The 14507-nt window shown below is 35.5% G+C and overlaps 1 protein-coding gene across 13 annotated transcripts in view; it reads right to left on the bottom strand.

Annotated features, from left to right (window-relative positions):
• SOX6 (SRY-box transcription factor 6) overlaps positions 1–14507 on the bottom strand; it is a 376628-nt gene that overhangs the window by 177120 nt on the left and 185001 nt on the right. For 8 of the 13 annotated variants that reach the window (XM_082317552.1, XM_082317544.1, XM_082317553.1 and 5 more), the window contains one exon: positions 8280–8333. The exons of 4 other annotated variants lie outside the window; for them this stretch is intronic. In XM_082317552.1, the coding sequence (XP_082173678.1) occupies positions 8280–8333 (54 nt within the window). Of the gene's footprint in view, positions 1–74; positions 184–8279; positions 8334–14507 lie in introns of those variants that run through there. One more of the 13 variants, XM_082317547.1, reaches the window with a different exon arrangement.

Below are 14507 nucleotides of genomic sequence, written 5' to 3'. Positions count from 1 at the left end.
TGCACTGATCCCACTCCAGTCACTGAAGAATTAAGACTGGGGTGTACAAGAAGGCAGAATTCAGCCTAACATACCTTCTGTGGAATTACTGGCAGATTAAGGCCAAATCGTGGCTCAAATTCTCATGTCAGCAGTCCTATCAGAAGCACTCACACAAGTGAAAACAAAAGCAAAAAGCCCAGATTAAGAATGGCAAAACAGATCGCATCAATGTAATGGGTAACAGTTTGTTCCACCTCAGAAAATACTCAGAAGGAGGAGAAGCATTCAAAGAGGCCACAAAAGGAGGAGTTAAAGATTTAAGGAGAAGTGTAAGGAAGAAAAAGGTTATATGGCAAATCACATTTTAGGGTGCAAGTAGTTTCAGCCTAAAAATTCACATTAGCATCACTCATTTGAAACAAACAAACAAAGAAATAAAAAAAACAAAAAAAAATGAAAACCAGTTGAAAGCAAACCAAACCGTAACTACTGGAAGATCAAAGATCAGGTTTTAATTGCAACACATATTCACCGTGCAAGCCTCCGTGGAAAGACAAGACAGATCGTAAATGTTTTTGAAGTAATATTTCAGTAGAAAAGCTAATTTATTTACTAATTATATCTTTCTATGAAAGAGACAAAATTAAGGAGCTGTAAGTTGCAATAGGCAGTGTTAAAATACTTGTTACATAATAACAATTTACTTTTAACAATAACAGGCACTTATTACTTTTATGAGTTCTGGCCTGATAATAGAAGAATCAAGAAATAACCATCAATTATCAATAGAACATTATAATTTGTCTTTTTTTGTGATATCATCATTAGTTTAAAAAGATGTTTCTGTGTTTCTCCCCTGCCAAAATTTCAAACCCCTCATCCCTGAAAAAAAAGAGCTTTAGAGTTTTATTTTGATGTTTGCTATAGGTTATGTATTCTACTGCTTTTTAACTAAGATATTTTCCTGAATTCATACAAAGAAGGAAAAACATTTAAATTTTAAAAAAAGAAACAATTAGAATATTGCAGGAGTTGATAAAATACTTTCCTCAAAAGCACTTGTTTTATTTCTTCTCTTTCTGTTCTTAAGAACACCCGTGTTTATCTGTAGTGTTCTTATATTACATAAGGGCAAAAACCACATCTCTAAAGACAGAATGAGAAAGAACTGGAATGGAAAAGAGGTCTATCTGTGTGCCTTCTTTTTGATATAATCACATTGTTAGTTAAAATTTTTATCTCTATAAATGACTGAAAAATTCCTTAAGAAACATTTCTTTAAACACTCCTATCTCATTCAAACTCTATGTTATAGATCTGACCACACAATTTATAGCTACTGTATTTTGTTATTGGGAAGATTACAAAACCACACAATGAGCCTTTTAATAAACTTTTTTATAATATTGTAGAAATAGCATTTTTGAAATTCCTGTAAATTTTCAATTAGCAGGTTTAATCTGCATAATTTTTAGAATTTAAAATAATGTTATGTGTTAAAGCTCTCTGGAGGTTCTCTACATTAGACACAAAACTAAATATAAAGGCTTGTACTTGAAAGGCATGTCTCCCTTCAAGTTCTGTATTCTGTGTTCACAAATACACATTTTGAAAAGGTTTGTGAATTGGAAAGTTATTTTTTCTTCTTTCTGTACTGAAAATTAATTTTTACATACATATAAAATCTACAAAGATATCCTCTGACATCAGTAAAATGTCTTCATCCGTAATGATTCATTTTCTGATTTGGTTCATTATAGAAACAAAACATCGACTCGGAATCCAGCACTGAACACTGAAGAAGCCCGAACTCACATCTGCACTGCATCACTCTCCCTGCACTGAGGCTTTGCTTCAGAACCATTCCAAAACCTTGTGGATCCCGACATTTTCAAAATTCAGGGGTATTCTTGTTAAAGACAATTATAAAAGAAGCAAAGAAAGAAATTAGCATTTATACATTTTTAGCTCTTCTCACTGACTTTATAAACCACAGTTGGGATTATGCCGCAAAGTTGCATATTTTGTATTGGCACATGTAAGATCAAACTCGTGAAGTTGCACTGGAGCAATTTATTATATTAACAACACACAGCTTCTTGTCCTTTATATTCTTCTCGTGTGAACTAGGAAAAATTTTCTTTCAAGGACAGCAAACAGGTTAAATATAATTAGACTGAAATGACTAAATGAAATCATTGAGTATTATTTAATATCATGGTTTATTACATACTTTGTTAGGAATTTTAATTGTAGACTAAAGGAGTTTAAAGTACTGTGAGAATCTTGTTTGACATGACAGTTTTGCAAAGGTGAATGAGAAGAGGATGTTAAAAGATAAATAAGCAGAAAAAAAAAAAAAAAAAAAAAAGCCAAGAAAAAAAAGCCTAGGTGTTAGATGAAAAGGATCTCTCCACAATGACAAAGCATCGATGAAAAGAATTAACATTTGTCCATTGGGTAATCAATCAGTCATGGAATGGATGGAATCCAGCTCTTTGTTGCACGACCAGTGATGAAGAACGAGTGTGTTAGCTATCACAGCCAAGCTCTCAAGTCCTTCCGACTGAAAGAAAGTCATCTTGTTCCTATCAAGGATAGCTTTTGCCTCGTCTCTTCCTTATTCTTCCCCCTTTTTTTTTTTTTTAATTTCACTTTTACGATGTTCAACAAGTTACCGATGCCAGCTATAGCTTACATGAATACTGTATGACCTTACAGTGGCCTGCACCTATCCTCATCGATTTTGGGGGGTTGTTCCTTTTTTTTTTTTCTTTTTAATTCACTGAAGTAGCCTCCTATTACTTTCTTTGAAATACAGATATGAAAAAAAAAGCATTCATGCCGTGTGTGTGTTTTTGTTTTTTATGGTAAAGTCATACATAAAAGAAAGCCTAAATGTGAGAGTGCAGCAGCAAAACTTCAAAGCGCTGACTGTCAGACATTATTATTTCAAATCAGCTTTGACTTTTTGAGACTTAATAAAACACTATAGTACAGACTGGCATATTTATAACACCTATACGAGTGATCAACTGAACTGTCTTATTCTTGCAAGCGTGCAGTGCCTTGTTATTTCTTTTATAATAAGCTTCCCTCAAAACATGTTGTAACAATACTGCAAACTGATAATTATTAATGATATGAGTTCTAAAACATGACTTGTTTTGCATACAATTCTTTTTGAATACGTACATTACTTTGTGACAGAAGACAAAAGCACATTGATTTATTAATAATGATTGCAAATGCATAGCAAGTTCATAAACAATACATAAATATAATTCAATCAAAGGTATAGGTAACATATTTCTACATGCATCTGAACTGTTACATTTTAAGGGAAGAGGCACTGGGAAAGACAAGGTAGAGGACTTAGAAGAGAAATCAGGCATACTACAAGAGAAACTGTTCTAAAATATGATCAGATCCTCAGTAGGAGGAGGACGAGCTTCTTTTCTGCATTTTAGAAGAACAATATTATGGAATTAGTGGCATCTTTGTCTCTATTTTGGAACTATAGTCTATAGTTATACCCCATTACAATTTAGTAGATATTGCTAAACATAAAAAGATTGTATTTTTGCAAACTTTGGGACTACATAACAATATGCAAGTTCCTCCATCCCTAATGTTCTATATTCTCTAAGCTACTCTCATTACATTTATTTGCCTTCGGCTCCGCAGGAGAAAAGGTGTTGTTTGGATCAGCCTTTGTAAAATGAGTTCAAATGCCTCCTTCAACTCTTTATCACGAGAAGAACAGCACAAGTGGAATTACCCTGTGTGTATCTCTGAAATATTTGTTAGAGAAAAAGTGTTGTATGGGGTTTTTTTCTTTGAAAGAATGTTAAATGAGATTATGAACTCCTTGGGACAGACATTTGTGTGCTTACGAGGCCTACCTTGCTGGATTCCTGCTACAGAAGAACTGCTTTTTTCCCCCAAAACCAAATAAGCTGCAAATAAACATTACAGTGGCTACCATTTGGTTGCCCTGCTCCCTATTGAACCTCTGCGCATCTCACCCCATGCCTTAAGTGCACATGTGCTTTTTTCAAGTGGGTGAAGCTAAAGACCTGACATCAAAAATAATAACAACGACACAACCTATCATGCATCTGAAAGAGGAAGGTTTGTTTCAGTATTTTTCATAGAATACTAAATCCTGTTCAGAGTAGAAGAAGCTAAGTAAAATCACTACTTTACAAATATTCCTGAATAAAAGTCAAGGATAATTTAGATTTACCCTAGTCAATGTTTGTTACTTACAAATAAACTAAAACGCCAGGTCCATTGGTTCTATTATTAGATCCATTCATAAAAAATGTGAATTATTCAGAAAATTAAATAAATCTTTTTTAAATCCAATGATGAGTTTTAATATACCTGTTTTGAGACCTTTGATTAACTGACCCATCTCTGAGCGCATAACACCTTGCTTACATGCCTTTTGTGCTTTCACTGCCCATCAGATTTCCTTCAGGTAAAGAACCACCTAGCATAGATCTATATCATAAAAATATTTCCTAATTTTCATGCTTCATATTACGTATTTTAAAATGATATGCAAACTCTAACATTTTGGTATCAAAGGGAAAGGCAAAAGGTTTATTTAATTCACTTTGGAAGAACCTGATTTTGTAATCTTCTAACAATTCAAAATTAAATTAAGGGCTTTACATTTACATTCATGACTATGAGAAATAAAAATATAATTTAACCGTGACTATCAGGAACTTAACTGCTGGATGGTACTATCTATTCTTTTTTAATCCAAGGATGTAAAGTTTGTGTAATGTTACTAAAACAGATTCTTTGTTGCCATAGTTACTTTTTTTCTTCTTTCAAACACAAATTATCCTTTCCTGTTTCAATAAACTTTAAATAACAGAAAAGGGGACAGCAAGAATACAAAACTAATCAAAAATCAGCCTGAAGGCTTAACATCCATAGTTGCAATGTACTGCCACTGTCTTTTGCTCATAAGCGGCTTGGCTTCAATCTTGCTGTCAGTGGAGAGGCAGGTCAGGAGAATCTCATCTCATCCTTCTCAATTTCCATACTGTTCTTGTACAGTAATTAATTGCTGTGGTCTAACAGAAAATTAAAATATAAGGCATTTCAGACATGTTGTTAGCCAGTGAACTGATTTATTTGGCCAACTTTTCAAGATTTTCTTGATTTAATAAGCTTTCAAAAGCCAAGTTCTTGAAAAACAAAAATACAATTGCAACACAAAAATGAGCAACATGACATTTAGAACCGGAAAACCTGCTAATTCCTTTTGCTACATTTACTGCAAATTACAAAAAAAAAAAAAAAATCACTTCTAAAATCTATATCTTGCTCCTGCCGTTAAAGAGCCAAGTAATCCTGGCCAGTCGCTTACTCCCTCCTCTCATATTGACTCGTTTCTATCCACCTCTTTGTCTGCCTTGACTATTGAGGCCGTCACATTTCTGGCACAGTCTCTGTATCTCACAAGGGTTTTGTTGAACACCTAGCACATTTTTGATCATGAATTAGAACTTGGTTCTGATTCTCAGTGCAACCTGTAGGCAGTACTGTAAAACCAAAAAAGGAAAAAAGAAAAAAGAAAACCAAAAAAAGGGCAAAGAAGCCTTTCTAAATACAATTATATGCAAAAGGCAGTCAGTTCAAGGTAGACGTTTTCTTGCAAGAGCAATGGAAATGCAACTGATACCTGACTACCTAACATTACAGTTTTGTTTAGGACAGGGAACCAAGTAAATCTGCCAACTGCTGTACATTTTTTCACAGTGACAAGATTTCCACAATATGATAAAATTAGAACTGTAAGAGCTTGGAGAGCTCTCTTAACTTTTAATTAAAACTCTCCAAGCTCACTAAAAATAATTAGGCATTAAAATGTTCTGGTTTTCCTCTGAATTCATTTGCACAACTTGAATGGTCTAGATCTTGCATGAAACAACAGACATTCTAAACAGAAACATTGGAATTTAACTGGGGGTGATTTCCAGACCTGCTTTCTATGATGTGGCTAGTGGGAAAAACTGAAGAGAGTCTGAAGCTTGTACCAATTCCACTTAAAATGGCTTGTTTCAACAGGAATTCTCTAGCGCAAAGAGCGTTTGCACTGAGCAGAATGCATTCTGCTCAGTGAAAAACTCTAGATAAAAAGAAGTTTGAACTTCATGGAAAGAATAACCCAAGATACAGTTCTGACCTTTATTTTTATTTATTTATTAAGAGCAAAACCTTTAACCTTGCAAATGTTTTTGTTCTCTTAAAATAACTCATACAATGCTATATGCCACACTATTTTTAGAAAAGCAACAAGAGAAAGCATGCTTTTCCCATACAGCATGGCACGGATATAAACATCAACACAGATGCTCTGTGAGAGCGAGCTGGACTTCTCAAGCACTTGATCATTAAGGAATGCACCAACTGTTTTAGATAATCTCGTGCCAGCTCCAATTCTGCTCCACACTCCCCTTTGGGAGTGGCAAATCTTGTCCTGCTCCTAATTTTTCATTTTACTCACTCCTCCATTCTTTTTTTTTTTTTTCCCAGAACAGAGGGAAAAAGGCATTGTGTGCCAAGCAATGCAAGACTAGAATCACTTCCCCAAACAGAGCAAAACTTTCAGACAATTAACCCTCCCCTCTTCTTTCAGATAAATTACTAAGTATAAAATGCAATCTGTTTCCTTTGTTTATTCAATATGAACAATTTGTAAATGACTCAAGGATAAAATTCAGAAAATGTTGTGCTAAATTAGAACCATTATAAACATGCTAATGACTGCTCAACTAAAACATGCAGGATCAGTGTGAAGAAATATATTTAGTTCCTGTGAAATACAGTTGTATTGCCTCAGAACTATTTGGTCACTTAATTGTATATGATTACTTCAGGAAAATGTTAATTTCATGAACACTGCACTAGACGATACACTATGTATGTCAAAAGGAGCTTTCTCAAATGTCAGTGTAATCGCTTGCATGCAATGTTTTGGCATATCAGTAGAAGAGAAATATCTTTTAAGTCTGTCAAAATTACATGTACATTTCATTCCTCCACTTAAAGTTTCCCTTCCATTATAAGCTATATTTTACTGTTAGATTGGCTGTATTCATCAAACTACACATCATTGCCTTATTTGCATTACAATGATAGTATACTGTGTATTACATGTAATCACCTTTTCCCTAAGTATGTGCACCTCTATTTACTTCCCAAGTGAAAATATAATATAAGAGAGAGTCTCGGGCTTTACACAACAGCAATCAGGGACAGTCAGGAAAAGGGGAGCACAATTTGCTTGCAATCCCTGGCCAAAAGATTACATAAACTGATATAATAAAGGGAAATGATAGACTTATTTTCCCGTCTCTTACTATGTATCAGCAAAGTAACAAAATCAATAGGATTTGAAATATTTGTTATTTTGCAAAAGAAGAAAGTTGTGTTAATGGAAGCAGATCTCAAAACCTTCATTATTTTTCTTTGTTTCCATATCTTCACATCTTTCCGTATTGACCAGCTCAATCAACCAAGATCAATTTTTTTTTTTCCTCAGAGTGGAAAAGAAGAACAGACTGAGCCAATATCTTAGCTAGAACTCACCAGCATAGCTCCATCAAAGTCTACTTAGTCTTAAATAGATTTGAAATTTCTCCCAATATTTGGCCTAATTATTCTTTCTCTTAATCTCATATCTCCATTCCTTGTTATAGTCCTTTTACAACAATTCACTTTCATCTTTGGTATCCATTGTTTTCAAACACTTGTGAGTTGAAGTGATATTCTTCTCATTACTACTCAAACTATTGAGAATTTAATCTTTAAATCTTTCTTTGTTAAACTGCTCTGGAACAAATCATGTATCATATGGCCCCTAGATATGTAGCATCTTTCTTATACAAATGAATTTCCCTAGTAGCTCAAGAAGTTGCAGATTGCATGTCAGCCTGTGTCCAGCTACGTACTAAACCCACTCGCTGGACTCAGCTTATTAAAGACATAGGGACAGATTTTATTTTCTCTTAACATTGTACAGCTCTCCCAGATTCTTATACTAAGCTGAAGCAAGCAGAGGATCCCATCTCAACTCAAGAAATTATTTGGTAGTACAAACAGACATTTATGTAATTGCATCTTCTCTTATCAAGTGCAATGCCAAATAAGCAGTGTATCATTTACAAAAGCAGGAATTCCATAATATGACCATGAAAGTATTAGTAAAAGTTTTGGGGAGTAAAAACATCTTAAACAAAAGGTAATACAAAAATACAAGTGTGTGTTACCTTCTCCACACCAGGTTAGTTTGGGGCGGGTAGGGTGGGGAGTGAGGGGACTTCCTGAAAAGCAAGAAAAATCAGTTTCTATTAAACTGATTAATGTTCCTCGGAAAATTTGTGACACCAGATGATTTATGAACAAAACATGAATGATTCAAAAGACCTCTATTTTGTTCCCCTAAATCATGTTCTACTCATTACCCTAATAATGCAGTAATAAACATCTGTTTAATGATTTGAAGGCTTCTTAATATTGTGTATAAAAATCTTAACTCAGCTCTTACATAAAATATTCTGAAATTAAAACAATTGTATAACAAAAAGAATTTTTCATGAGAAATCCTTAAGCGTTTTTGTATGTAAAAGTATAATACAAAGAAAGCAAAATAATATGCTCTTGATTTGAAATGACTTCAAACAAGGATGCAAAGGAATGAAAACAATAGCTAGAATCTCCTCTCTATTTACCATTTCTGAAGGTCTCTATGGCACATGATGTAGTCTTTTCCAGGACGCTAAAACACACTGACAAAATCAGTTCTATAGCCTCCTTTACACCAATAAAATTTTGACTTAAACAAACTATCATATTCTGTATAAATATAAATATAGAACAAGCAAGACTTTACTGAGCTCATTCCAGCAAACAGAGCTTTAAAACGTTTACAAATCTCACAAGCACCAATCTACTTGCTGTGGATATATATTTCAATAACATTTCAGTACAAATCTGTGAAAAGATTTAAGAAAAGAATGCACTAATACCTTCAAGAATAATACCTTAAAATTTTCATTTCCCTATATCCATAGAGCTGAAAATTAGCCATCAATTTTTTTCTTGTAACATTCTTGATTTAGTAAAGTCAAGTACTAGAAAGATACAGAAATGCTAGAATTAAAGTTGTCCAGGAAATCCCAATTCAGCCCCCGTGTGAATAAATATTATGATACATTCTTTAAATAAAAACCCCTTTAAATAAATGCAATTAAAAATAAACATGTACAATTTTTTTTTTAGAGGTTTCTTGCTACATTCAGCACATGGGACAACCCCAGACAAAAGCATAAACTGGAACTGCAGAGCAAATTAGGCTGTTGCCCACATGATCATTGGCCACGTTTCACTGCAAAAGTTCAAAGAAATTAAATGAATGAGGGATGGAACTGCAAAAGGAGAAATGATGGGTCGCAGTTTCATTTTCTGGGAGCTCAATTTAAAAAACTTGGGGTTGTATTTGAGGAACTGCTGAACATTCACAGCTGCAGCTGTGTCGATGTAAAGTCAATGTAAAGATTGAGGCTATAATATATATGGCTATATATAAACTGCTGCACAAAGGTCCTCTGGAAAAGAATCAGGACCTAAACACCTCAAGCTGAACAACCAATAAATCAGTGATGTTTTTAAAGTCACACTCTTAGTCCCACACCTGTGAAGTTGGTACACTGACTACCCTTTTTTCCTCTTTACAAAGACTTCAAGAAGATAATTTGTTTGTAGCACATTTACAGAGTATGCTGAAAACCCCCAGCCAATTTTTTAATATCCGCGTCTTCAGAGCACAGCTTGAATAATAAGTAATTAATAGACACAAAGGCTTCAGACTGACCAGTAAGGATATAACAAGCTACTGGATAGTTTTGCATTCACGAAGGATCATCCTGTTAGTGAACTGGATGAATCAGAATTCATTTTGAGGAAAAATATCGTTTAATCATGTAAGAAAAATTGTACTTATCTACATGGAAACAAAAATTGTTTTCTTTTTAAAACATTTTAAGTTCTGTTGGGTAACTGAAGAAAGCTTTCACCGGTTACGCTGACATTCTGCAAAATTAAAACAGTTTTAAACCTGTGCTTATATACAGCTCAGACTTTTATAAATTAGATTTAGTAGCCAGATTTGGAAACAATGGCGATTTGAAGGGTACCGATCATGCCAAATTAAAGAGAGTGAACAGGAAATGGACTTTGGTTTCTCCCTACTGGACTTCACCAATTAAAAGCACTAATGATAATAAAAGACTGCGTGTTGCACCCTGTCCTAGTGCAGCAAAACAGACACAGCCCCTTTTTGCTCTCCTGACAAAACAAATCTTGACATATCTCCCATGTATGGGCTGACAGCCCTGTTTAGGTTCCCCTGTCTGCTTAGAGCCAGTGATGTCGCAGTGTGATAACTCATCACGTGTTTCTTGGTAAAAAATAAATTTTGCCCCCAAAGTTGGTGCACAAATTCATCACCATATACAACTTCCCAAAATATGTAGCATAGTATTACAATAAATTTCAGAGCCAAGAAAATGGGGGTCATTTGGAAACATCTGAGGGGAGATCTAATAATACTTGGGGAGTTCTCATCCCAAAATCTGCTAGCCAAAGAGGTAAATACATATTCAGCACAATTAAATTTCATAGCTACAGAGAAGGGCAACCACAGTAAGATCATGCCACCTGTTCTGAGTTATTCTTTACTTCTTATTCTGCTAATAAACATCCTTTCTTTTCCAGAATCCTCCTCGCTACAAGCAAGAAGTAGGCAATGGAGCTCTAGAGAATTACGCCACAATCTTCACTAAAAGTTATATTGCAGGTAACAAAGATAATTTACACAATTTCTGTCTTAAACTTTTAGTCTTCTTGCTTTTGTTGATTTAATCCAGACTCTATAGTCATAACAATTTAAGTTAATGAGCTGAATTTCAGCTGCATAACTCCTCAGAAAATTAAAGCATGCATGAAATTCTACACAGCTACTTTGAAATTGTAGATTAATGCTGTTTTATGATATACTCTTTACACAAATGTGAGAGAATCTAACAAAGACTCAGTTGTTTAGAAGGATTTTTCTAATATTTAGGGCTAATAGAAAATGTTATCAAAAGATTGCTCAATTTTAAGTTCTGATTTATGATCTTAGAAGTACCCATTCCAGACAACAGGACAGGTAGGAAATGTCTTTCTTCGAATGCTAAATGACATAGTATGTTGGAAAATTATTATATTGCCTTATTCATTTAAATATATTAGCAAATTCAGTGCATGAGTAACAAGATTTGATTCCCACTGCATTCAATAGATCAGTCTAATGCACTTCATGCACTTGTAATAACAAAATTCACATCAGGATCTATATATTTCTTAATTGTAAACTATACTTCCCATCTTTTACAGTGTCTTTAGCAAGGCCACTGCATGATTTCTAAGGCTAAATCTTTTATATACAAGGTTGTATGTATGGACTTCATACACACAAAGTAGCGTGGCCACAATGGTTTGGACGTGCGATGCAAAGGCTTGTTACTATCAAGGCAAAGGCAGAAGTTTGGGCTGCTGCCAGGTTCTCCACGTGCTCACGGTTTGGTCCATCTAATTTGTGTTTACCTACATTAAAGTTGAGATTAATCTCTTATCCTTTGGTTGTGTTTTCATTGTCTTTACTCCACAGGAGAATTATCTTACTGGGGTTTTTATCTTGACGTCACCCACGAAACTCATTGTATTTAAACAACCATACAATCTTTTTTGTCAACTAATCACTTCTCTAATCCCTGGGCTGCAAACCTGCCTAAATCCTGCTCCTGCATTTGGACTCACGCTATTAATATAATCATGAGCACTAGGAAGGCAGAGTCTCAAACATCGCAAGTTACACGTCTCTGGTTCCTTAAGCTTTTTTTAAACATTTATTTATGGGCAAGGTATAATTTACACCACCTTATGTATGGCTGGGCAGGTGGTACACTGTGACTGCTGCTCCTTATATCAAATACGCTAACATCATTGTCAGTGGTGCCCACTTTTCCCCACCAATCATATTTTCACCTGTTCTCTCTCATCATAAGATTTGACTGAGAGCTCTCTGGGACAAGGACTGTTCTTTGCTTTTACTACTGCTATTTGTCCAGCACTTAACATACTTCCTGACAGAAGTCCCTGGAAAAAATTATAAGGAATCATCTTGATTACTTCTAGTGAAACTCAGAGACCCTTCAGAACTCACTGGCCTAAGCTCCATGGAATAAATTATTTTTTTTCCTTTTTCCTTTCAAAGCTATACATGTCATATAACTTACTATCTCAACTGGAACAACTGCTAGTGCTCAGTCTAAGCCAGTGGTCAATGAACATCATACCTTTGCCTGTGCAAAAGGAGGAAGGCAGCATGCACAGGCACAGCTTTTCCCAAGGCAAACCAGCCGCCGCAGGTCCCAGAGCTGCTGGTATACTCCACGAATGCGAAAGTCACGTAGAATTTTTTTAATTCTACAATGAGATTGATGGAGTTTCTCAAGTTTGGAGTTTCTCAAGTTCAGAATTTCCAATTTCAGGCAAGTAAGAAGAATTGTTACAAGATCTTTCAGTTAGGAAAAACAATTCCTTTCAGTGAACTATCCCACATCCAGATATTTTCAGGAACTGTCCAAAGGCTTTTTAGTTGACAGGAATTAAACTATTTGCTTCTTCAGCAAAATGTAACTCCCTAATGAGTTTATTGTCTTATAAACAGTGGTGTAAATGTGAACTTTGCTACAAAGACAATAACATTTCCCTTCTTCTGAAAACTATTAACTGGACCTACTCAGCACCTAAGACTACAGGCAATTAGACCCAGAACATAGGTTAAAGGATTTAAATTGCCACAGTCCATTACTTTTTGCAGTCATTTAAAAATTAAGTATAAAATTTGCCCATTCATTTTGATTGCCTTTTCATTTTTGCTCTTTTTGCACTAGTGAAATAATTGCAAAAGATGGATAATGACAGAGATCCAGGCCCTAAAAATGGAACCTTATACTGCATTAAATAGCTGATCAGAGAATAAGAACAAATATGGCCAACAAAAGTATAGGAAAACTATGATAATTTTTTACTGCAAAGTCATGCAGGAATCACCACATTGTATCAGGCTGCTTAACAATGCGTCTCTAACAACGGTAACTTTTGCAAAGACTAGTTTAAAAGTCTTTGCAAATAAACATCCTTTGCTAATAAACATCCTTTCTTTTCCAGAATCCTCCTCGCTACAAGCAAGAAGTAGGCAATGGAGCTCTAGAGAATTACGCATGAGCATGTTCCACCTGTACTCAAGACTGCGCTTTTAAGCAAAAATACTTTTTTCCTTTGAAGAAGCTTCCATCCCTTTATACCAGAGACAACAAGGACCAGCAGTCCACAGAAAGGGTCAGTAGCATTTGGCCAAACAGAAAACCACACAAAACCCACGTGTAAACCACTAATTTTGCATCCAAAAAGATGTTATCTATGTGGTCAGATACACATGTTCTCGTCTTTGTTCAAAGCAAACAAAATTTAGGGGTTTTTTAAACACTACTTTTACAACCTCCTGTTCGTTGCTTAGATAGCACATCCTAATCTTAAAGCCCAGTTTCTCTTGTTTTGCAGGTGTTCTGGTTTCAATTCACAATATCACAGCTTTAACAGACAACGTTATCCACAACAGCTCCCAAAAATTAGACAATTAATATCAGCTGCTAGATGGAGTACATACGTTGGAAAACAATACTGAGTCAGACAACATCAACAATATTCAACCAAGCTGAGTGGTGCAGCTGACATGCCTGAGGAACAGAATGCCATCCACAGGGACCTGGACAAGATCATGAGGTTCAACAAGGCCAAGTGCAAGGTCCTGCACCTGGGTCAGAGCAACCCCCAGTATCAAGACAGGCTGGTGGATGAAGGGATTGAGAGCAGCCCTTCGGAGAAGGAATTGGCAGTACTGGTGGATGAAAAGCTGGACATGAGCTGACAATGTGTGCTCGCAGCCCAGAAAGCCAATCGTATCCTGGGCTGCATCAAAAGAAACATAGCCAGCAGCAGGTCAAGGGAGGTGATTCTGCCCCTCTACTCCGCACTGGTGAGACCCCACCTGGAGTACTGCATCCAGCTCTGGAGCCCTCAGCACAAGAAAGACATGGACCTGTTGGAGCGCGTCCAGAGGAGGGCCACAAAAATGATCGGAGGAATGGAAAACCTCTCCTATGAAGAAAAGCTGAGAGAGTTGGGGTTATTCAGCCTGGAGAAGAGAATGCTCCAGGGAGACCGTATTACAGCCTTTCAGTTATTAAGGGGGGCTTATAAGAAAGATGGGGATGAAATTTTAGCACAGCCTGTTGCGATAGGACAAGGGGTAATGGTTTTAAACTAAAAGAGGGTAGATTTAGACTAGATATAAGGAAGAATTTTCTTACAATGAGGGTGGTGAAACA

The sequence above is a fragment of the Platalea leucorodia genome, assembly GCF_965183815.1.
Source record: "Platalea leucorodia genome assembly, chromosome: 7".
Taxonomy (NCBI): domain Eukaryota; kingdom Metazoa; phylum Chordata; class Aves; order Pelecaniformes; family Threskiornithidae; genus Platalea; species Platalea leucorodia.
Note: the sequence above shows the minus strand (reverse complement) of the source record. Positions and strands in the feature narration are given on the sequence as shown.